At 37.4% G+C, this 25929-nt stretch overlaps 1 protein-coding gene across 3 annotated transcripts in view; it reads left to right on the top strand.

Annotated features, from left to right (window-relative positions):
• Positions 1-4492: 4492 nt before the first annotated feature.
• LNPK (lunapark, ER junction formation factor) overlaps positions 4493-25929 on the top strand; it is a 39066-nt gene continuing 17629 nt past the window's right edge. For 2 of the 3 annotated variants that reach the window (XM_083841552.1, XM_083841550.1), the window contains exons 1-8: positions 4493-4632; positions 8446-8527; positions 9692-9736; positions 10929-11116; positions 14359-14417; positions 17544-17584; positions 24016-24096; positions 24185-24236. In XM_083841552.1, coding sequence (XP_083697678.1) covers positions 8501-8527; positions 9692-9736; positions 10929-11116; positions 14359-14417; positions 17544-17584; positions 24016-24096; positions 24185-24236 — 493 coding nt within the window. In that variant the 5' untranslated portion in view covers positions 4493-4632; positions 8446-8500. The remainder of the gene's footprint in view (positions 4633-8445; positions 8528-9691; positions 9737-10928; positions 11117-14358; positions 14418-17543; positions 17585-24015; positions 24097-24184; positions 24237-25929) is intronic. The other variant, XM_083841551.1, reaches the window with a different exon arrangement.

Raw genomic sequence — 25929 nt, 5'->3', positions numbered from 1 at the left:
TAGTAATAATAGTATTATTAATAATAACAATTATTACAAATCAAAAGAAAAGGTCACAATAAGAATAATTTATGGAATGGAATTGCTGATCTTAGCTTTTTAGATGACTGTATAGAATCACAGAATCATTTAGGTTGGAAAAGACCTTCAAGATCATCAATTCCAACCATACAACTGTTCAAAGATTTTTAAATGAGTTATTCACTTCAAATGATGTATTTTGACTTGGTGGATTGTGAATTTCTTTTTCATGTGATAATTATCAGGAAGAGTCAGATACAAAGGACTTCATGAAAGTGCTGGAGCACTGAAACACTCTGCATGATAAAATACTAAAAACCTCAGGGAATAAGAGGCAAACATAAGAATACTGACATCTGACACTGCAAATATTACAGCTGGATGAGAACGTCAAACTAAGCATACACTATTACTTAAAAAACCAAAAACAAACAAAAAAATCAAATCTATAATATATTCCTCAGTGCCAGTCCTTCAGAGCACATTTTTAAAGCACATCATGACAAAATATGGCCCTGAACTCACCCTACCTTGGGAGCACCACCTTTCCTGTATACTCTGAAATGAGTAAAATCTCACAAATTAAACACAAATTGTTTGGTTAATTCATTTTAAGCCTTTCTAGTGGCTTTCAATTTATATCTGTCTCATGGCCTCAAGCCTCAACACTTTTTAGCTTACCCATTCCTTTTAAGAGGGCTCTGCCAGTCCTTTGTAGTCTGAAAAAAATCTCTAGATCTCTTTCCAGTCCCAGTCCTAACTGAAACTTGCAATGAAACAAGAAAAGAAAATAGTCTGGAGTCCTCTCAATCAGTTCTGTCAGCTTAGAGTAAAGTATAGGTTTAACTACAAGAGTTATTTCTATATGTGTTTTCCCAAGTTTCTAAAAAATAAAATATTCCTATGTAATTATATCAAATACATTTTTAACTTGTTTGTTTACCAAAGCTGGATTACAAAAGACTTTCACAAATTCATGTTAATTACTATGTATTTGTCATTTATGAAATAGCAGGATGCACTCTTTCAGCTCAAGATGCAGAAGAAGCAGAGTCCAGGCCCCGAGAAACATGACCGACACTGGCATGATTGAGTTTTTTCTTCTGCCAACACAGCCGGCTGGGGCACGTTCAGCTGGGGATGGCATATGAGGAAGCTGCAGCAACCCAGTGCTGACAGCAAGTCCATTTGATCAACCTCGGTTGGGTAGCTTTGCAGGTGGAAAGCAGAGCCGCAGCGAGGAGTGCCTGGACAGTGTCCCTAACAGCTCAGGCTTGCTTTAATCTCTGAGGTGCCTACCGTGCATGAGGAAGTGGCCTGAAGCAATGCTGTGCTCTTGAGGAAGCCCCCGTGGTGTAGAGCAATGAGCACAGCACCAGCTATCTGAAACAGAGGAACTGCGGCACAGTACTCCTCCAGCTTTGCTCGAAGCAATGCAGCATGCAATGGCACGTAATTCTCAAACTGTTCTGTCATCAGCTAATAGTGTTGTGAAAATACTGGTGAGATGGCAGCACATGCAGACCATAGTCAATGGTGCAAAGGGGAGCAGAGTTGGTGATCTTAAAGCTAGCTGCATACACTCATTTGTTGCCGTAGCATCTCCAATTGCAATGTAGACAATGGTTCTGTTTCAACATTTAAATTTTCCCAGCATCTAAATGAGTTAAACTACATGGCCTCACTAGCCAGAAAAATCTGAACGGGTCTACTTTAAAGAATGCTGAACGTACTTTGGAATCCTAATTAAAAACCTCAAGTAAACACAAATAAGCAATGTTGAGCTTTTCTTATCCAAATAGTATTTTCTTAAGGATGTGTACAACCATATATATATTTAGAAAATATATCAGGCTAGACTGCATATATTGCTAAAGTATAAGTGTTAAAAATGTTACCATGGGAAAACACTTCCCAAAGGCAAAAAAGAGTCTCTCAGGGTGCGAGAGCAAAACAGTTAAAAAGAAGTTTATTACTGATTGTTCAGTGTTCTGGATATGGAGAGACTATAGAATTACTAAGTACTATCTATGATGCTGGGTAAAATTCTGGAGATGGTCTCTGCTGTTAGAGTCATTATGTACAATCACATTAAATGCCAATCCTACTGATAATGAAGGATTTTGAAAGGAAAAGATTTAGAGTTTTAACTACTCTGTAGGGGGCAGTTTTGAACCAGATTAATGAAAATTTTACTCTGACTGATCTGAAATTATGGTTCTATATTCAATTTTATTATCCTCACCAGCTACATGGGCATAATTTCTTCTTTTAGGTAGAGCTAGGCTAGTTACACTCTAGGGTAGCTGCATACTATCACATAACATCACATAGCTGAGAGACTTTTCAGTCTGAAAAGTTCAATAATGACAATATCTTTTTAAACCTACCAATTAAATAGATTAATAATTGTATAGCAGTGATTAGAACTTCATGGAGGAGGACTTCAATTCTGGAAAAAAAGGAGAGAGGTTTCTCAGAGATGTTAGTATTGGTTGTAGCATTTCAAAATAAACAAAAAGAAACAAAAAAACACCCAATCCTTGAAATTTTAAACATGGTACTAGCATTATCTAAGTTTATTTTAACTTGATACTATGGTAGAATATGGAAAAAATGTTAGTACGCATAAAGGTGTTAGCTTAAAGATTTAAATTAGCTTCTGTCCAGGAGCACATCACTTTGATATATGAAAACCAGGAGTGGATTATAGCTGTATTTCATCTGAAAGCAAAAAGAAAGACATCCTCACAACATGGGGACAGTCATTGCTACAAGGATTTCAGCAGATATGGCTCTGGAGAACAAGCTGAAGTGAAGGAAAGGCTCAGTCACCAAGTCTTTTTCCACTTGGAAAGGAAGGAGCTTACACATCTAGAGCGTACAGTTGTGACCTCTGCAGCTGGTAGCAGAGCATCTCTAGTACAGTCAATGTCTCTGCACTGGCTGTCGTTATTTGACTTTGAATGCACTTACTTGAAGTCCATTCTAGACTGTCACTCACAGCTAAAGCTGCTAGTTAGTTGATATTACAACTAGCTAATAATGTAGGGTAGTAGGATTCACTCTGAGCACTGGCAGAAACTAAAGGGGTTAATTTCCCAATGTCAAAACTGAAAATGAATGCCTGACAGATTACAAGACTCAGCAGCTCCACTACTTAAAGCTTGAAGTTGACTGTGCTGCCTGAAATGTAGCTGGGATATCTTGTTTGTCTTCCCCAGGCATAAAAGCCTTCCTTAGTCTTTTTGGGTACAATTTTTCAATTTTTTTTTTCTTTTCTTTTTTTCTTTTTCTTTTCTTTCTTTTTTTTTTTTTTTTCCCTGCAATGTTTAAAATTGTTATACTGGGTCTGGCAGGGATGGAATTAGCTTTTGTCATAACAGCCCTATGTTGCTGTGTTTTGGATTTTGTGACTAAAACAGCATTTTGTTTACTATTGATAGTAAACTATCGATGAGCAGCAGCTGCTCAGCATCAAGGCTTTCGCTTTTCCCACTCTGCCCCCTCAGTGAGTAGGCTGGGGCAGGTAAGAAGTTAGGAGGCAACACAGTCAGAGCAGCTGACCTGAACTGGCCAAAGCATTGCTCTATACTGCATAACATCATGCTTGGCAATAAAACTGGGGTAGCAGAAGAAAGTTGGGAGGCTTTGTCTTTCAGGGTAGACATTGCTCAGAGACTGGCTGGACATCGGCCTGCTTGGGGGAGGTGGTGAGATTTCCTTGTATCCCTTTTATTTCATTCCTTCACTTACTAAACTTACAAAGTAACTGGACCCCTGAGCTTTCTTACTTTCACTCTTCCTATTCTCTCCCTCATCCCTCTGTGGGAAAGTGAGCAAGAGGCTGTGCATGTGCCTATCTGCCAGCCAAGGTCAACTCATCAAAATACGGAAAAAAAGTCATGGGCCATGTCGAGATATATTGTTTCATACAGTGAATTCAACAATTCAGGGAGCAGCTGAAGGTACGCAGCTTCTGTGTATGAATTTTCACTTCAGGGCACCCTGAAGGCCGTATTGCCTTTCTCTCACATCTCTGCACGCGCTCCCACTAGTCATAAAACTTGTGAGCAGGGGACATAGGAAGTTGTGAATGCAAAGAGAGCCGGTACCCTCTGCTCCTCAGTCTTTTGTACTTTGTACGCGTGATCGGGGTGTTGGCCAGGAGAGGAGACCATAGAATAAAACTGATGGAAGGGGAGCTAGGGACAAGCCGGTTCTTCAGTGCGAGGAAGAAAAGGGAAACGGCAGCCCGTTCCACACAACCTCCCGCACTGTCATTGCCGCAATGTGAACTGAAGAAACACAACGGGTGCTGTTTCTCCCCGAAACGCTGGGATCCCCAGACGCCTACCCTCTCCCGCCTCGGGCCGCAGCGGCCGCGGGACGTCCCCCCCCGCCCCCTGCCCGCCGCCCACTGCCGGCCAGCAGCCGCCGCCCGCCAACGGCCGCCGGGCCGCGCGCCCCTCCCCGGGCCCAGCGCGCCGCGCGGCGCTGGTTGGCTGCCGGGGCCGCGCGGGGCCTGATGGGAGCTCCGCCGGCCCGGCCCGTGCCCTCCTCCTTCGGCGGGCGGCGGCGGGGCGGGATGCGCGGCGCGGCCCGCGGCAGGTACGTGCGGGGAAGGGGGGCGGCACGGAGGCGGCGGCGGCGGCGGCGGCTGGTCCCGCTGGTCCCGCTGGTCCCGCTGGGGGGCGGCCGGCGCTTCTCGGGGCTGGGCCCCCGCCCTCGCCCGTTGACAGCCGGCGGCCCCCGGGAGCGGGGCGGTGGCGCGGGCTGCGAAGGAGGCGGTGGGGTGCGGGGCTTCTCCCTCCCGCACCGTGCCGGGCCCAGCCGCCGCCCCGCCCGCCGACGGGGGGCGGCTCGCAGCCTGGGCTCTCAGCAGCGCCCGGCCCTTCCTCGGTGCCCCTCGGGGAGGCGAGTGTCCCCTGGGCGGGGGCTCGCCGGGGCCCTGCCGGGCAGGAGCAGGGGGAAGGCAGCGGGAAGGCCCCAGAGCCCCGCGTCGTGCCGTAACCGAGGGGTGCTGGGGCAGGGGAGCGGCGGGTGATGCTCTTGGTTTTGGCCTGCGTGTTCACCTGCCCGAGCCACTCGGAGCTGGAGGAGCTTCTTATGGGGGCTGTGGGAGCTTCTGGGGGCAGTGGGTTGTGGGAGAGGGACAATTTGGGATGGAAACCTCGTGAACACGAGCGGAGACTCGGTTTGAAGGTAGCACTCCCATTCTTGGGTGCGATGGTGAACACCTGATGAAACTTCTGCATAAAATAAAGCTACTAGGCTTACAGGCTACATCACTTAAAGAACACGCCTCCCTCCCTTTAGGGGTAACACGTCTGTAGCAAAAGCTTCTAGCTCTTTTTCTTTCAATATGACTTCATTTGATGTTATTCAGTATTGAATTTCAACATTCTAGCTTTTAAAAACTATTTTGGAGATTTTAATTTTTGGAAAGCTTTCAATTTTGAAACTTTTTGAACCTAGACTGAAGAAATTTGAAGGTGGCAGAGATGTCCTGCATGCTTGTAGGCCTTTTCTAAGGGGAGTCTTTAGGGTACATGATGTTGTTTGGACCCTATGTTAACTTTAAAATTGGCTGAGGCTCATGCTGTTAGCAGAGGAAAGCAGTCTGCCTGACTGCGTGACTTGATAAAGGCTAATGAGATCAATCTATTTTTTCCATCTGGACAAATAGGTTGGTGGATGGCTTCTGTATTCATGCATGATCCATCCCTCTTTTGAAAGAGAAACACTTTCTGTTTCACTACCCTTTCTATGGTACTTCTACTCTTGCTTTTTATTAATTAAGTCCCATGTTTTTGGGGTAGAGGAGATGCTATCGTGAAATCCATATTTTTTTTGAGACTCCGATAATGAAAATTGATTACACTGTTTTCTTAAGCTTCTACATTGTTTTTCTAACACTTGTTGATTTTAAGCCTAGGGCTCAGCTATCTTATTTGTGCACTACATCAAAGGTAACGTGTGGAATTAAGTCCACTCACAGCTGTGCTCAGTGAGTGGGCAGAAAAAGAGCTCTGTGCTGAAGGGATGTGCCCTTCCAGAGGGAAAAGTGCTGTGCAGTAACTTTTTGATGGCTAGAGCATGGGAAGAAAGTATGTTTGTGGAAGAAGGGCTCTTACCATGAAAAGCAGGATATCAGTGGTGAATGTGTGGAGTGACAGGTGAGGAGGAATGAGGGAAGTTTGAAGCAATTGAAGACAATTTGTGTTGTGGTCATGTCAAAAAAAAAAAAGTGGAGGAAGGGAAGGAAGAATGAAAACATCTGAACTACTCCATAGTTACCATAGAAAATTCTTTATCTCGTAATAAAGGATTCAGTGACTAAACCGTAAATGTGAATTTAGTGGCCCTAATCTGTTAATACCTCTTTGGGGAGGGGTTTTGGTAGTATTACTGACTTACAGGGCGGTTTGCATAAAGCCTGTCAGCGTTGTGGTTCATGTAAAATGATGTGTGTGGTGACACTTGTCAAGCCTGTTTCCCTTCCAGATATTTGCTGGATGTCTTGAAAAGCGTATGTACAGATACCACTGTGAATGTGTTACTGGGAAGGGTCAGTGTTGCTAATGGTTTATGAATAATCTTTGCTCAAAGATCCTCAAACACTTTTACTGCAGTTTTCCAACTGTAGCGTGGAGGATATAGGCACATGCCAAGGCCATGTGAGCATCTATCTCCTTGTCTCTTTCTGTGCATCTAAATAAATAACAGAGCTACCTGTGCTGCTAACAGCAGTGGCAATGTTACTGAAGCAGACTAGATTTGGGAACAGCGTGCTAGATTTGCAGACTTCTTAATTGGCTGGGTGACGTAGCTTTCATATTGTTTCGCAATAATGATGATATTTATCTCAGTGTAGAAATACTTGTGAAGAAAGCATCAGCTCAGATCTACCGTGATGCTTTTGTAAAAATGTATGTATCTGCAAAGTGAGAATTATATAAAATTGTCAGTGTTAGAGAACAGCAGTGCTGAATGTTGAAAAGTGAAAGCATTGCTGGTGTTTTACTGTGGTGAGTTGCTGTAGTAGTGATTGTTTTGAGAATTTGTTCAAGACCAAGGGGTAATTGTGCTTTTTCTGTACCTCACCCCTCTGTGCTAGTAATTTAGCAACAGCAGAGCTAATGTGTCCATCTGTTCTAGCTTCATTTTGGCAGCATTTCAAATATGGATTTGCTTATCTTCAAGGATTGGTTTTCAAGACTGGAACCCAGAGCTATAGGCCCAATGAAGGCCTTGGCTTTCTTACAAGGTGAAGAGGTTACCGTAATACAGTAGTGTTAGCAAGCAATGTGTATCCTATATTATATTAATTTGTTCTGACAGCTTCAGACAGCTCGGGAACACCTTTGGATTGAGTTAAGGTTTCTTTAACTTTCAATTCTTGGCCAAAGGTAACTTAACAAACACACTAATAATCACTTATTTCTGCCGAGCTGGGCAGTGCTTTTTGTTTTGTTTTGTTCTACTGTTTCATTCCAGAGTTAAAATGGCTCAAACACCAGTTGGGACTGAGCATTAGTTTCCTGTTAGGGATGCTATGAACCAGTAACTTTTTCATTCAGTGGATAAAATCTTAAATGACTGGAAAGAACTTGTGCCATCCTGAATTTCAAAGTCCATTTATTCCAACTACTTACTGACGGAAAGCTGCAACACTTATTTCAGGAACCTAGACCCAGCTTAGTAAATTAGGGCTGTCCATGGGTTCCAGATTTGTGTAGAGTGAACTACTTTTGCACCCTTGGAATTGCTTCTAAGGCCATTTGATATGCCAGTGACTGCACTGTACATTGTGTGCAGGGAATGCTTGCTGATGTTTTGCTTTCCAAGAGCATGTGAAATCTCAGTAGCCCACTTTGAAACTAACAATTTAAACTTAAAACTGATCATACAAAGGGAGAATAGTGATGCTATTCGGTAAGTTCTTGTTGATGAAAGCTTGAAAAGGAAGTAGGTTTTTGGAAGAAGAGCTCTTTCTCACAAGTAGTAGGATGTTAATGAAGGGTGTCAGCAGTGTCAGCTGAAAAGGGATGTTGAGAGTTGTGTTTATGAGTAGCTGAGGAATTGGAAATCAAATTTTTAAATAATCCTGCTTAGTAATAAGTTTTAAAAACTGTTTTTGTCAGAGGATTTTGGCTTCTTTTTTGGTGGGTTATTTTGTTCCTCTGTTCTTGAGGACTCCCCTCTGTTTAAATACTTCCATAAATAAGTTTGTCCACATCAAGGCTGATAGACTTACAAGACACCTACGAAACAAAGAGTGGATTTTATAATAACATGTGGACAGAGATAACTAGGCAATGATTTTATGCACTGTTTTGATTTCTTTAGATGTTGGAATAAATAATGACTTTTGTAGTGTGCTGCTAGATTGGTCTTATGTGCCTAATGCTTTACTTCTAGCTGTGAATTCTTGTAGAAGATTGATAGCTTTAACAACACTTGTCCACAATAGAAGATGGGTGGATTAATTTCAAGATGGAGGGTAAGTACAATCTTTTAACAATGTGTAGTAATCTTTAGTTTAGCTGTACTTCATCCATTAATGTATCACTTAAAAGTGCAATAGTGAATAGATGTGTGGAAATACAACAACAATCAAAATCCCCAAACTGTATACCTGCATGGCTGTGCTTTATTTCCTTTGAGCTCCCAGACCTGATGCTAGTTTAAGTTACAGAATTATGTTTTTAAATGTAAGTCTAAATGGTTTTGTGGTACTTCATCAGGGTAGGTACAGCAGTATTTGTGATTGTGAAGATTGGTGGCTATCCTCAGTCAAAATGGATAGATTCAGAATATCATTGTCTGTCTTAAGAAATATTTTGGCAGCTACTCATACTTACACAGGTCTTTCCTTACTGTTTTTTTTATTGGCTTATATGTTACTGAATAGTATACTGAGTTTGAGAAAGTCATGAGGCTTTTGACTCTGCTGGCAGGTGTGAGTTGTTGAGCCTAGGTCCACTTTTTTTTTTTAGAGCCTCCCATATACAACTCCTTTAAAGGTGAGAGTGTAGGTAAAATGTCAGTTTTGCATAATAGGAAAAAAAGGTTTCCACTTCTACAGTGATGTAGCATCAGCTATAATCTTCAGATCTGTGGTCTGAAGGTTGGGTTAAGATAATTAGTAGTTTCATACTTCCCAGCAAGTTGGGGAAGATTTGAGTGTGTTCAAGGTTATTCCTAAGGGGAATTTTACTGGAGCTGAGTAATTATTTACAGTTGCTTATAATTTATTTACAGCACGTCTTTGTGTGGAATGAGTATTAGTAAACAGCTTAAAAGTTCTTAGATCAAGGCTTCCTGTCTATGTTATCTTCACTTTACCTCTTTCTTCCTCTCATCAATTCTCTCCTTGTTCTATTTTCCACCTGCACATCCACAATTACTGTACACACTTTGTAGGTTTTCAACTTTTGTGGTGTAGGATTGGATCCTTCAGCCAATAGTAATGACACCTGTAAGACAGTGATGCATTAGTGTCTTCTATTTGTCACTGTCAAAGTAGGAGAAACTTCTACTTTGTGTAAAATAGTTAATATATTAGTCTGTTATGAGTGTCTTTTTGTTAGGAAACTGTTAACCTACACTAATTCTCAAAATACTGCTTTAGTCAGATTAACATCTTTGTTCTTTCCCTTGTAAGCAGGCAAAGCCTTCTACTGTAGAAGTATTAGAAAAAATTGATAAGGTATGTATTTGCTTCTTGGTGATTTGATTTTTATTTAGAAATATGCATACTTTTTGTTGGCAAGGCTTTTCTTTCACTTCAGATAAGATAGTGTCATGGAATTTAAATTATTTTGCTTATTCCAGTTGGATGTAATAGACTGAACTTCAGATGGAGTGCTACCTTTTTTTTTTTACCCTTAGTATTAATCATTTAAAAAACAGTAAACACTGTATAGTAGATAGTGAGAATCTATAGTTTAAGTACTTATTTAGAGAGCCTGAAATGGGAGTGAATGTGTCATTATTATATGATTTATGTTGTTACACAGTTTAATTATAACTAATGGTTAAACTCCCATGTTACAGAAAATGTCACTAAAGGAAAGTTCCCTTCATCAGGTTCATTAGAAAAGCTTCAATGTATGGCTTAAAGTGTAGTGATTGTAACTGTGTCGTAGTAAGGTTGGGGACAGAATAACTGCATAGTCAGTTTGTTAATCAACTGTGATTTTTTAGTCAGAATTTGAGACAGATGTCTGTACTCCATGGGGAAATTAACTGTTTTGAAATATGTTGTTGATACATTCATTTTACTGTTAAGTGTAAGTACTCCTATTGTCACTTGAAATGCAATCAAAATGGTAACACAGTAGACTGTTCATTGATCATGTATTAATATGGCAAAAGCATCATTCAGATGTTCAGGATTTCACTGTAAATGTGAGAAAATACTGAAATGAATGCATACGTGAAGTGAGTGAAGTTTCAGCAGTTTCCCATGTAAGCAGGAAAATATTAAATGCGTTGGGAATCACACAGGTGCCTGTTGAAAGTTTTAGGATGCAAAGTATGCCAGTTAAATACTTGCGTGTCGTAAAGACAGTCATTCATAAGATATTAGCATTTTTCACTTGTCCCAAATATACTAAATCACTAAAATAAGAAAAAGTGATAATTTGTGATAGTTCTTCCTAGTAGTGATATGTTACTGCTAATACAATGCAAGTGGCCCATGTAACAACTGTAGTACCATGACATATTTATGTTGTGAAAGTTACCTCTGGGTAGGCATTGTGATTTATCAAAAAGCTGCTTGACTTTTCTAATCAAGTATCAAGTTGATATGGCTAATTTTAGCAAACGCTTAAAGGCAACCTAATAAAAACCACAGACTAATTTCATTAATAAGGTTGAATCCTATTTATTTACAGGAAATACAGACATTAGAAGAATTTCGAGAAAAAAATCAGAGGTTACAGAAACTGTGTGTTGGAAGGCTACTCTTCTACTCTTCGGTTCTTTATCTCATCACCTTTTTCATTGTATATTTTTGTTGTCTTCCTGATGAATGGACAGCAAGGTTTATTATGACACTTCCGTTTTTTGCATTTCCATTGATGTAAGTAAATATGCCTTTTTTCTAACTGCTGTCTCTTTGATAAAAGGAGATGGAAAATATGTCTCAGCAGGGGTTTGGGTTTGTTTTTGACAATCCTTGAGTTGTCATAACTTGCAGAATTTTTTCTTCTAAAATAAATCCAAGTAGTTAGGCAGACACTTTCTTTGAGGGAAACATCTCTCTTGAGTCTGGATTTAGTGTAGAACTAAGTCTTACCATCAAAAGATGTTAGCATCTGAAGTTACTTGGCTTATCAAAATTATACTAGGGCTAGAGAGAGAGAGCTGTACCTGAACAGCTGCAAGTTAGTGTTGTATAAACAGAAGAGCATTATCTTAGATTTTATTTCTACTGCTGTTTTGGAAAAGTAACACAAGATATGTTGCCTGTGTGTGAAATGCAGCATATAAAATTGGGTAAAATGTACAAGAGTGAATGGAGAAATTTACTTTTAGATATTAGGTGAATGTTCACGTAGAAGCAACTTGAAAGGTCATCAGCCTAAGTATGCTGAGGATCAGTTTTAGGTAAGTAGCTGTTTTTCTGTAAGATCAAGGATCTGTTTTCTTTAAGCAGACAATATCCTAAAGTCTTTGGATTTGAATAGGGGAGAAAATTGTCTGCTTTTTCTTCCCTAGATCTGTTTGGCCGTTCATTCTCATGAGTGGCATGTTTTCTAAGTGAATTTCCTTTCTTAAGAATAACAATTTGAGTTCCCACCTCACCAAACATTTTCTTCCCTGCCTCCCACCTCAATTCAGCCAGCAGTGAGGAGAAGCAGTCTGTCTACTGAGCAGCTTTCCAACCAACAACTTGAACAATGTATTTAGTGATTTGCTAGATGTATCAAATACTGACCGTATTTGTACAGTAACTTTGTATGAAAACCTGACTTGTCAGTGCCCTAGCTCTAGACTTGAAGGGTAGTCAAACGTATGTATTTAAGGCTTTGCAAATTTGATTAGATCAGTTTGTGGGTCACACAGCGTAACATGTTAAAAGATACCTGAAGATGCTTTCTGTATGTTCTGTTATGCATAATGTAGTAATACATTGCTGTTATAGAATCCTGTGGAGAAGATGCATGGGCAGTAATATCTTGTCTGGAAAGAACTAATCTGGAAATTAAAGCACAAATTAATCTTTGACAGTAATATGAATTGATTGTGTTCTTAAATACAATGATTTGGAAGTATTTGTTAGCCTGCAAGGCTTGCTCATGCTAACAGGGAACGTATGTAGAAGAGGAAGCTTCCCTTTTAAGTGTTTTAGGACTTGTGTAGAAATGAAAAGCTTATTAGTGAATGCTGTGGTGTGAACTTTAATGTTGGATTTTCTCTAGTTTTTCTTCCCAATTTTTGCTTCACTTTTTTAATGGTGGGTTTATATAAAGCTCTGAATTAGATATTAGTTTACTAACATCTAGAACTAGACTTGTTTTCTTGTGACTGTTTGTGATTTTTCTATTAAGCTATTCTTGTTCAGCTTTTTTTGGCAGACATGAATGGCAAGCAACTGCCAGCTTGTCTTTGCTCTTGGTCAAGAGGTGACTCCATGCTGAATGCCTGGTGCCACCCAGTAATTGCTCTAGAGATTTTTTCCAACCCTAATCAGACTGGAATATGTCTGCCTTTTCCAGCTTGCAGTCAGTCACCAACTTACTTCTGCCTTAGGTCATTCCCTCAGTGTCTCAGCATGTTACTAGTAGAGTTAAGTTTTAGGAATATATAACATCATGAATTTCAATGTACATTGAAATGTCTGTAAAGTTGAGGAAATACTGTAGCATTTCAGAAGGGTGTTCTTGAAATACAATCTAATTCAAATAAACTATTTAATCTTGTCCTAATTCTCAGGTAAATGTGTTTTATATTAAACTTCTAAAATTGGCCTGAAAGGGCCTGCTCTTCAATTTTCACTTCAAAGTTCTAAGAGAAGTCTTTTGTTTCATAAAATCCTGCCTTATGTATTTGCTTAGAATACAGCTTAAGTTAGAAGATTCTTTTCTGCATTAAGCATAGATGACACAAAGAAATCATGCCTGTATACCATAGTCTTATTACTTTATGGAAAGATGTATCTTGCATTGTTGAAGTGGGAAAAGCTATCCATCTGTATTCTTAAAATTGTTATTACAATACGCCTTTAAAAGTGGAATAGAGTTAAACTTTGTGTGTTTCTGTCACCTTGTATAGGTTACTTTTACATTCTAGTTGTGTTGTCCAACTTAGTTCAGGTTTCGTTGTTAATACTTAAAAGCATTTTAAACTGGGTAGCCATTATATAAATGCAAAAGATGTTCTTATTAATTAGTCAAAACTATTTAAAATTTTGTATCACTTAGCTTAGTTTCTTTTACTAGGTGTTACTCAGAGAACCTTTCTAGCCTTTAGTATTTTTATACTCTTTTATATAGTGCTTGCCACAAAGAAGGTTTTGAATAAGATCCTTGGAAAGGCTTGAAGTATGAGATTTGCTTCTTAGATTAGGCTGGGTAACTTGCCAGGGAAGGCTTCTACTTCATAATTATAAACATTTCTAATTTAAAAAAAAAAAAAAGCCTAAGGATTGTAGGGAGACCTTTCAAATGTGGAATGGATGTAGATAAGTAACTTTTTCTAAAGCATGGATAAACTGCTACATAGTGCTAAATCAGCTGAAACTGTGTGGAAAGTGACTAAATTCAGAGCTTTGTAAAATCAGTGGGAGTCAGGTCAGTATAACTTTCCCAATAACTTTGGGAAAGCATATGTACAAAAGCTGTATCTCAAGACTTATAAAAGTTATCACTGTTGAATTGTTCCTACATGCCTGCTGTGCCTTAAATTTTAGGCTTTAGCTTATAAGCTTGTTTTTTGGATAACTTGCATTATAAATCTATCAAATAAGAAGCAGTGACTCAGTAATTTTCAGCTAACTTCACGTACCTTGAGTTTTAAAAACTTCTCACTGAGCATTTTAGCAAGCAATAATGTTACTGCTGCTGCTTCCTTAGTATTTCTACTTAGTTATATTTGATCAAATTTTAAGACAGTTGGATTTTATTTGGGTCAATGTTCTTGTTTTGTTGACAAGCTACTAATTTCATTTGTAGTTTTCTGCTTAAATATTGTTTGAAGATTTATTCTTTGTATTTGCAGAGTTAAATTGCATGTGGTAACTCTGTGAACTGTCTTGCCTGCTAAATGACTTCAGAAATGATTAATATTTTAATTAATACTATTCTTCTTTTTCTTTTAAAGAATCTGGTTTATAAGAACACTGCTCATTTTTTTCTTTTCCAAAAGGACAGAAAGGAATAGTAAGTATATTTTCCTGTCTTTTTTTTTTTGGTATGTGGAGCTAGTTGGGAATGATGCTTACTATAAAAATGTAAATATTTTGGATAATTTGGCTTCCAGGAAAAGAAGATTAGCCTCTTGATGGATGCTGAAATGAGTAGCATTAGCTAAACTATTGTTTCTACCACACAACTCTTTTAATTAATATGAAGGAAACTGCTTAATCTCCCACTTCGCTTATGAAATTATGGAAACTTTCTTCCCTCTTTGGATTCTTCAAAGTGTAGTGGGACAAAATAGAGTGGAGTGAGGGAAAGGAAATATAAATGATAGGAGTGGTTTATTTAATACTTGCATTTTGCAAGTATTTTAGCAATTCTCTTCTACATAAAGACTACGTATTAGAATAGATAAAAAGCAGGTGTTTAATTTGTGAAGATGGGGTTTTCCTCCCCAAATTCTCCAAAGTATGCTCATTTTATTATAAGTGGAAAAGGTATAAGCATGTTTTTTGTACAGTTTTGAGAACTAAGGAAAATGTGACGTGTTTAAAAAATAAAAGTTAATGGAGTCGTTCAAGTGTGTGTAGTTGCTCTAGTACATGCTGATTCATTCTAATGTAAAATTTAAAAACTGCATCTGTGGCATTTGTTTGTGGTAGAGTTCATCTGAGATTTTCTTTGAAAGCAGTCCAGCCTGTAACAATATCTCATGGTGATGTGAGCAATAATACAGAAAAACCTCAGTATTTTATGACATGTAGAGCAACAAGATCGATTTAATTTGTGACAGCTTAGGAGTTAAACATCACTTTTGGAATTTCTTTAAATTTAATGTTTACACTTGATATGCAAGCATAGGACATACATTTTCATGTACGAATAAAATTGCCCATATATTTTGTGGTGTTGCATGATTCATTTATAAGGATGAATATATATTTGTATTTCATGGCCACATAAGAAAACAAGTATGTTTTTTCTAGTTTGCTTAAAGGTCTTTATTATTATTTTTAGCATACAAGCAAGTCTACTGCCTTTGTTGGGCATGTGTAGAAAGGGTTTTAGTACATGTTAGAACATGCCAAAGGGAATTATTTCTGCACTGTTCCAGAGATTAGGCATAACTGAAGTTTTTTACCTCAAAGTTACAAGTCCTGTATTTGGAAAAGAAATAAAATACTGCTGTAACTCTTGCACTGTGTAAAGCAAGAGAAAACACTTTGGAGAGCAAACTGGCAACTAAGTAGCTCGAATCTAATCTTTTATTCTGGAATAAGTTAATACAATGTGTCAAGTCATTAGAGATGGTAATTTAATACCATAAAGGTCTACACTGAATAACTGCAGCAGTTCTGGGAATCATGGTCTGAAGGAATAAAATTCATAGTGAAACTCTGGGACAGGTGATGTACAAACTGAAGTTCCCTAGTCTCTCTAAGGCTGGTCAGGCAGGCAGCAGTAGAGGAAGGTTTAGGCTGATCTGTCCCAAAGTATGGGAAAAATAAATGAGGTGTCTTGCAGGTGCTGACTTCTCTAGTATGAATTTTTTTAGTAGATTTAAGATGAGATACATTGGTTTCTTGAGAGTACTTTGCAATAACTGCAATTTGGCCACCTTTGATAGGACAGGTGTTTCATGAGATGTTCATTGAAAGCAGGATGTAAAGAAACAAATGCACACACTATAAACTTATTGTGTTGCTTTGTGGGAGGCTATACTTGAGGTGTTCTAGGCAGTTCTGTACCAAATACAACTTCTGTTTAACTAATTATTAATAACCAACCTTACAGTGCTATTTGTCTGGCTGCATGATACCATACTACATTGAAGTGCAAGGTGTGACTCTACACTGGGCTACCTGGGAGGCTGTGTTCTAATGTAAACATCAAGTTTGGTGGAAAGAGGTGCCTTAGTTTATTAATTTAAAGATGCATAGTTCCTGGAATTGTGTATCTTTTGTGGTCTAGCCCACTGCTAACTAGGTCTTGTTCCATGTCTTATTTGTTTTACTAATAAGGTGTTGTTTTAGTTACTCTTTTGTAGCATAAACTTTCAAATTTTATATGTGCCCCATTTTAGTATCTTCTATATTTCATAGAATGGTGCATTGTATCAGGATAGGTTCCTACATTCTGGAAAAGTTCGACTCATCGTGTTCTTATAAGTTATTTCCTGAAATAACTTTTAAAAAAATGTTTAATAAACCTAATAAATATACAGAAATACTTTTATGTGTATGCATATGTATGTATTTAACTTGGTGGATTTTGGTCTTGTTTCTTGTCTTATGCTTTTTTGGAAAACTGAAAAATGGGTAGCATATAGTGAACTACTAGGTCTAGTAGCACTGAGGAGGAGGAAAAGCTGTAGACAGGTTTGTGTGCGTGAAGGAGGCAGTAGAAGACTGATGTTATCAGAGTATCTTCTATATTACTCAGTGGTTTATAACAGTGGATTTTCCATGGGTGCCAAGCTGTAAGCATTGACTTAAAGGAGAATCCCACATGCATTTGATCTTTTCGTTCTCTCTCCCTTTTAAGGGAGGTGCCGTACCTACTACTTGTAGAAAAGTCTCTTACTTTTAGTAGTAAAATGACCTAGTAGCCTACAAAACTGTTTTTTTGCTGTAGTTTGAGAATTTTGAAAGGGCAAAATAGATCCAGATTTGAAGCTTAAAATTCATCTGGTATTTGAAAATAGCATGTATAAGATGCTTACGTGAAATGTTGAAGCTGGTAAATCTGTACCTAGATAAATTAATACTTAGAGCTCAAGCTTTTTTTTTGTAGTTTGACTCCTGAGATCAAGTGTATTTGGTCCATTGTTGTGGCATTTTTAATGTAGGTCAAAGCAGGGCACTAGCTAGAATTGGTTCCTTAATGAGGAAATGGTACATAAAACTGTTTAATAGTTATAACTGTAAAATGATAAGTGGGCTAAAATTTATGAGCAGTTTCAGGGTTTAAGATCATTCATTTTCACATAAAACTTCATTTGTTTTTCCACAAAGTTTACTGATGTAGATTTGATTGTGGTGGGTAGGTAATTTTTCTTGATCTCACAGGGCAAAGTCAATGTTCAGTGTGCTGCAATTATCTCTTCTTTATATTTGAAAACTAATGTATACAATGTTCTTCTTTTAGATGATGCGCTGGAAGATTTAAAATCTCAAAAGAAAAAAATAGTAAGTAAAACTTCAAGGAAACCTAGTTAACGGTTCACTAAAATGTTCTTGCATCTCTGCTGGTTCAGCTTGATTGTAATATATCAATGTAGAGTGGAGGGAGGGAGAAAAGAGGGGAAAACTACTACCATTACTCTGTTTTCAGGTATTTTCTAGTATTGCAAAAGATTTTCCTGACCTTTTTGTGGTCAAAATCACAAAGTGCTGTTTGCATATGAGAATAAATTATATCCTTGTGATTTAACTTAAACTATTGTTTTACTGTTGCTACATCTGTTAAGTGATTCTGTTTAGTCAGAAAATGTGTTCTTTCAACTACTTCTTGTTGATTATCTTTTACTTTAGGATTATGAAGTGTAATATGTACTGATTCAAGAACAGAGTCTTAGTATTTTTAATAGTTACTCTATCATTTAATTATTGTAAATAGCAAAAAGGACTTCTGGATTCACTTCTTGATCAAGTAACAGATTGTTTATCCAATATGCTTCAGCATTTATTTTCCATCCTCCTCCATCTTATTTTTGTACTATATTTCTTCCATTACGTTCTTTCCTCTTGAAAATGTATCTTGTCTTGGATCAGTTCAATTGGTCGTCTTGAGGTCATCTATTTTGTGAGTTGTGTGGATGAGCTGACAGTATGAAACTGGTATGTGCCAGGTCTGCGTCAATTGGATTGACACATGATCTCAAGACAAATTTTGAATAGAAAAGATTTCAAGTCTTGGATAACTTGAACAGTTTATATAACACTAAAAGCTATTTCATCTCTAGCTGTTCACTCCATAAGGAAGTTCTTTATTTCCTTCCTGCTTCTCAGGCAGAACTTAAAAAAAAAACAACAAGAAAACCCCATTGACAAAAAGTCCCTGCCCTCAAAGACATCCTCCTAAAGTTGCGTTATGTGACTTTATTGTTAATGAATATCTCAGCGTTCACCTTATTCCTTCTGGATTGTTTGCTGTGGTAGTCAAATGAACTGAATTTACGGCAAAACTACCAAAAATCTTTTTGGTAAGAGTCTGGTATTATATGGCTTTCACAAAGCAAATAGACTTCACAGGTCTTCCACTCGGGTGTTTTTTCTTAGCACTTTGTAAATATAGATTTAAAAATGGTAACCTGTAACCTAATTATGTCATTGTCCTTTGGTAAAGAGGATTTGCTAATATTTATATCTACTAATCTTTATTTAAAGGAATCTATTAAATGGAAGTGTCCTTTGGCTGGAGAGGTGATAAAAAGGGATTGGAGAGGCTTAAATTTTCTAAGAATGAAATAAATGAATAACAACTATGTTTTTAATCTTATTTTATGAAAATAGGTTAACTGAAATTAGTTTCTTTCCCATTTGTGCAGTTATTGAGTTGCTTTGGAGGAAAACTTTCAGAACAGAAAAAGTACAACAGAATAAAACCGTTCTTGGAGTCCTAAGAGTAAATTCTTTATTTCAGTGAAATAAGTGTTTTTCTGTAATCGTGATAATTTTCGTATTCTAGAACTAGTCACGCTGAATATTTGTGTGTTGGTTTTGTGTGTGCATTTTTTTAGAGAATAAGGAGGTAGATTAGTCAGAGAAGCTGGTCTATCAAGGATTTTTTTTTTTTACTCTAGAAATTGATGCTGTTGAAACATGATGTAAATTTGTATTTCGGATATGCAAAAGTCAAAACAATATCAAAAAAGTAATAAAGTCAAAGCAACAACAGGCAGCAGTTAAAAGTTAAATAGTTGCACAAATGCTTTGTGAACAATGTAGAAGTTGTAGTGTAACTATAGAGAGTTTAAACCTGAAAATATAAATTGCTATTGGTTTATATGCATGTCAAGCTATAATCATTAAAGACAAACATCTTAGAATTAGTGAAACAGTTCTGAGAAGTCCAATAACCTTTAACTCAGCTATTTTTCAACTTGAAGGGAATAAAAAATCATGATTATCTCCTGAGCTTGTGGGTTTCTGGTTCTTAGCCAGGAACCAGAAGGAGATGACTTTCTGCAACCTCTTGTGGTTCTGGTATTTTTGACTCAGTTGATTTCTTGGGAGTTCCATCATAATTTAAAGGTATTTAAGCATTAAAATTAGATCATTATACGTGAACCCTGGTGTGCTGAAATGAGCTGAAAATGGATGCAGGTAATGAGACTGGATGTGATTTGTATATTAGATAAAAACACTTTTAAAATTGCATTATATAATATTTTTTTGATAATATTCAGATTTAGTTTTGTGTTAATTCCTATAGTCCCATCTGTAGCAATACCTACTTTTATTTAAAAATGAACAAAAAAAAATCAAGCAGAATAATCGGAAGTGGGAAGGATTGGATTTTGTTTTCCTGTTGGATTCCAACTAGCTACTGAATTTGCAAATAGAAATAGTTACTGAGATATCTATAATTGTAATCCCCAAAGTATGTGGAATAGGTAAAATGTATTTCCTGATGATTTGTGTTGCAGATTGTTGCCTAGGCACTGTCAGCCTGCCACCACAGCTATGGTTTTTCACTTCATAGACACTCAGCTACCTAATTGCTGTAGAAATTTTTAAAGGGAATTGGACTTTTGAAAAATGTTACAGTACTTGTGTTTTAAAGGCATGTGGCCCATCTTTTCCATAGTGACACTATTTAAATGCTGAAGGGTACCAACAACACAGTAAGCTCCTCGCCTGCTAGGTATAAAGCCCTTGTGGTTGTGCAACATGAGCTACACATAACCTTCACTTCTGCTCAAAAGAGTAAAAGTTCAGTCTTTGGTAGCATAATCATATTGATGTTAATGTGGGTGAAATATCTGACAAATACAAATACAAGTATTTCAACTTGAAATACTCAGTAATATTGGATGTTTTGTACTTTGACTCAGTCTATGTAATATTTCTCTTGCACAAGGCCAAGTTTCAACAATTCTGTTTTCTTAGTGGTCTAAAACTTGAGTGTTTCTTTGTGGAATGGGAGGGGGAAGGATTGAATGCGTTAGCTGTAATTAAGGCACTACTTCAAGATGCAACTTTTTCCCTCCTTGATCATAAGGGATGCTCTGGTTGTGTTTGTGATACTGTAGGTGTAACTTTGGCCTTACTTCTCCATCAGTTAATGAGGCTGTCAGCCCTTAAGTCTGAATGTGTACAGATGAGCAAGTTCAGAGGGTTAAGCAGATTAAAAGCAAGGGCACAGGACATGTGTTAAGCTGCTACAAGTGGGAATTAGCAGAGACTTTACCTGCAGTAGTAGTCTTAAAGATGGGATAATTCTTAGCTGAGGACAGAGTTGCTAAGATAGCATAGTAATTACTGACCATTGTGTAAGCCCAGTCTTGTCTGCCCAGTATACGTTAGAGTACTGCAATAGGAAGCTCAAACTATGATTAAAAATTGTGACTGAGATATCAGGTGAGATACTTCTTTTACACATGTTAGTGTTCACAAAAAATAGTCACTATTTTTTAAAATTATTTTTATTTTAAGGAAGCTTTTGTGGGTGCTTGCATAACTTTTATGTGGAACTGAAATGAATTTTGTAGGGTTGTGTGAACATAAAGAAATAACATCTCCATAGTGAGGCTTGACATACTAAGTAATTAAATTTAAGAACTCGCATGTTGGTATGGTGGCTAAGTAGGTTGCATGGTGCCAATACTTAGAATTTCCAGTTGCTAAATCACATTTGCAAGACGCTTAAAATATGTTACTCATATTACTTTTCAATATAGGAAACTGATGTAGTTTCTGCAGGAATTCTCTTTGGTTGCCAGTTGGAAAGGAGGTCATCCATGCAGTTAGTCATAGGAGAGAATGTGGTACACAACCACACTTCTTCATTAAGATGTGGTTAATTCTGTGAAATAGTTTGAAAATACATGATTAGGGTGGTGTTAACCTTCATAGAGACTTCACTCGTGATTCTGGTTACTCAACATTTAAACTTAATAATGGACCATGAATATTCTTTTGGCAGAAGGTAGAAAATGTTTTTGTGAGAAAAGTTTTGGATCTCGGAGAAGCGTAATATGGGAAAAAGAGCAGGAGTAGAGCACTTCAGTGTGTTCCATTGCTCAGCACTAGGTGAACTTACTTTTCTGAGGTCGTTTCGGAATGGTGAATGATCCAGGAATCAGTACTTCGAGTTGCATTTATAAATAAACTTGCGGCAGTGTACAAGCAAGTTCATTCTATGCTTTGGGACTACAGACTTAGTATTTAAAGCTTATACACACAAGCCCTTATTTGTTTCCAGCAATTATACTAATTTGCTCAATCATTAAGGAAAGCTTGATCTGCTTGATTCCTTTTATGGTATTGTCGGCCAAATTTCAATGTGTTTTAGAAACATATATTCTAGAAGTAAAACCACAGGATCTCTATATGCGCTTATAGAAGTCCTGAGAATTTCTCTGAGTTTTCAAGAAACTTGTGAAGACTAGGTTGTGAACCTGAATTCTTGTTTAGATTCAGCTCTATTAGGTTTATAAGTCTATAACTTCCAATATATGAAGAATAACTTGTTGAATTATCTAATAATTCAGTGATGTGAGTGAGAATAACTTTGACATTGGAATCTAGTGATGAGAGCTAGATTTTAATTTGTCAAAGTGTATTACCGTTTTTGCAAAATTTATGTATCCACAAAAAAACTACCACCCTATCAAATACTAGTATGTCAAGAAGTCTGTTTGGTAAGGCAAGTGTCAGGTGATGGTGGAACATTCTATTTTTACTTTTTCCTACAAGTCTCTTTGTCCTGCTGAAGGTTTTCTCACTTTCCAATGCTGCTATAAAGGCACATGCATGCATTATATGTTCATTGATGTAAAGTGACTTAGGGCTCTTTATTTTGATTTGGGGGCCATATTGACACTGATTGTTAACACCCACTTTGCAGCTTCACCTCACTAACATCACCCCTTCATATGAAGGGCTGCCTTATGGTTTGCACTTTTATAAGCAATAAATACTTTATTTTTCCTGTTAAACCCTTAATTCTGTTCTTACTGCACACTGTGTGGCATTTATTTTACAAAGTTAGTGGGTTAAGTCCAAAGTCCTGCAGAAATATAAGTTTAGGAAATTGGTTTCTACTTCCCTAGTCGTTCCCTTTTGCTTTAACAGTCCTTAATTAACAGCCTGTGTAGTATTCCTTGTCTTAAACTTCTGTTTGTGTGTAGGAGTGGGCTGTTAAATGGATACTGTGTATCCATTAAATGGAGTGAATTTTATTTATCTTCTGAGGTCTATTTGTAATTCTGAGGTCTGCCTAAATATAAAACCAATACAAGGTCTGTATACACAGAATGGTTGAAATCTTAGTTTCTCACTAGCAAAATAATGGCCTAAAAGTCATGTTAATGTGCCCCATTTGTTATTTTAGCAGTGATAAATGAGTTTGAGGCAACTTAATTTTTTGACCACTGACCTTTTCAGTTTTGCAGTTTATGCCAACAGCAAACTTAACAAACAAACAAAACCACTTTTAGCTGAACGTGGCCATTAGTCAGCATATCTAGGAGAAAAGGTCTGCTTAAGATACTGTAAAATGTATTATAATTTCTCTATATATTAGCTATTTGTCATAACTTCAACTATTTCCATTTTAAAGTTAAGCTTCTGATGTTAGCTGTTAACCACTAAAATGATACTTCTCTAGTGATTACTTTTTTAATTAAGCCCATGTATTAGCTATAAAGCCACTTGAGTGCATTGTAAATAAAAAGCTGTAATAATGAAGTGCTTTAATTACACTCCCTGAAGTATGCATAGTTCTCAGTAAATTTTTTATTTAAATTCTTAACATGTTCCCCTTTTTTCGGAAAAGCAGTTTGAATTGCTGTAAAGATGAAGATCTAGCCTTTAAAGTTATTTGAGCAAATTCCATGGCTGTTCTCTACTTAGTGAATTTTCACAGCATTTGCAGCAAGCTAATTGCTTCTGCTAATAAATAATCTAAAATCAATGCTGACAGCAGTTAATTGGCACAGAGACTTTATTCTGTAAAGCACTTGGCTAACGACCTTCCTTAAATTAATAGCATTAAGTGCTATGAGGAAATAAATCTAAGGAATTGCCTGTCATTCGCTTGTCATGTCTAATAACTTCCAATAATGATGGCTGATAGATTTTTGCACATTCCATTATTGAAGTTGGTGCATGTAATTATTCTCCTCATTATATGTAAACAATTAGCAATATTTGGTGTTTCCTTGCAATAAAGCTGTTAAATACAAGTAGCCTTGTTCCGAGTTGCTGAACTTTTTGAAAGCAAAACTTCATCTCTGAGTACACCAAATCTGCAGGTATCTGCACACAGTACTGGTTCTCTGGGCAGAGAGCTTCACGTTTTGGTAACTTTTATATGTTGTTTGTAGATGGGTGGGGGTGGAGAAAGTACTTCGAAGAGTTCTGTCTTGACATGTGGAACCTTTTGTTTCCAGCTTGAGGAAGTGATGGAGAAGGAAACATACAAGACTGCTAAATTAATTCTTGAAAGGTTTGATCCAGAATCAAATGCAAAGGTGAGAATATTGATACCAATACTGATTTGATATAAAAGGTACCATGGAACTGAACATTCAAATAATGTTATTTTTAATTAATTGGCAGGAAGCTGAACTGCCATCTGCTGGAACATCTGCAACCCCAAGACCTGGACAAGGTAATAACCCTGTAGAATGGTTGCTCTTTAGCATAGATGCTCATCTTTCATAGCAATTTGCACTCTAGAAATAGTCTATAATAAGATTTGTAGATTGATTGACCTCTATTTAGGGTTAATAGACTGTTTATTAGACTATGCCTTTTACTGTTCTATATTTTTTCAAGCAATGGATCTGTTAATAAAGGCTGATGCTATTCAAGACAGTAGGATGTTTAATGCTGATGCTGAAGCAGAGATAAAATTAAGTTCTTGGGGCACACTTTTGGATTTTTTTGAATACTAAGTGGCTGTCAGATCTTATATGATGCTCATTGACTTAGCTTTTCAATTCTGCGTCCATTTCTGTCTAGTCAGACCTTTCCTAATGCAACACTTATGCTATTTTTGTATGGCGGATGCATAGATACCACAAAGCTAGTGCAGAAATCAAGTATCATCTAGATACTAAAAACGAACAGTTCCTTACTAGTTTCTTCCATGTAAGGGTGCTATTATATAAAATAGTATAAGAAAAAATATTTGCATTTCAAGGTAGTCTTGTTTCTAGGTTGCATTGAGGTTTCTAGCCTGGAAAGTCCAAATAAGTGTTTGTGCTGAAAATGTGTATTGTAAGTTTTTAAAACAAACAACAAAAACTTATGCAAACAAAATATACTTAGGTTTTTCTTAAAGTTGGGTATAGCATGCTGTAGTTGTAGTGTGTTAATGGTTGTTTTCAGTCTAAAGGCCACTTTCCATAATGATAATGAAGACAGATTACCTACAAAAATCTGTCTCAAGAAAGTGTAAGAACTAATTTGATGTCTTAAGCAGCTTAAACCTGTAGGGTTTCATGCTCAAATCAAACAATCTGATGTACATCACTTTCCATAAAAGAAACATTGCATATATTGAAACTGTAAACTTCCGTGTCTAGTTCTTGTCAGAAGGCTTTGAAGTAACTGAACTGAATTTTTCGTTTTTTCTGTTCTTGAAATGCAGGTCTTGGTGGGTGCACAGCACCTATATTTATGAGCAATATTCTTTTGTAAGCTGCATGGTCAAATGCACTGTTTTGTTCTTCTTGTTTAGGTTTAAATTGTCATGAAAACACTTTGAACCTATCTTTCCTTTCTGACATTGGCAGTGAGTAGTTAAAATGTGGTATGTTAGCAGTAAAGCTTTTTTTCTCTTCTGGTGGCCTAGGCACAGCAATGTTTTCTCAGGTTTGCTCCTTGCCTGTCTTTCCCATGCTGACTAGGGTGTGAAACTGCCTGGAGCCATCTGTTTCTACTTAGAGATCTAGAGATAACTAGCTATAAATGAAATAGACAGTAAGAAGTCTTTAGTCACCCTGGTGGTATTGAGAGTTCGATAGCATTTTTTGAAACTCTTAAATTGTTCATTTCCCTGCTGCCCCAGGCTATGTACGCAGCAATGGTGACAAGCAATTTGTACATTGTATGATAGTTCACTATTTTTGTGTATGCTTGTGTTTATCAAGCACAGTGCACATGCTTTTGATCCAGGGCTCAGAGTTACCAAACGCAAGTGAGTTGGATCCAGCATGTGGTGTACAGTTGACTTTGACTTGATTTGTAATAGGTGTCTGAAAGAAGCCCAAGAGAGTTGGAAGTATTTCCAAATTTCCAAAAGCCTGGCATGTTAGGCTGTGGTCTACATTAAGGGTGGTATAACAGTAGATTTGTAG

This window comes from Anser anser (assembly GCF_964211835.1).
Source record: "Anser anser genome assembly, chromosome: 6".
Taxonomy (NCBI): Eukaryota; Metazoa; Chordata; class Aves; order Anseriformes; family Anatidae; genus Anser; species Anser anser.
This window is presented reverse-complemented; position numbering and strand designations above follow the sequence as displayed.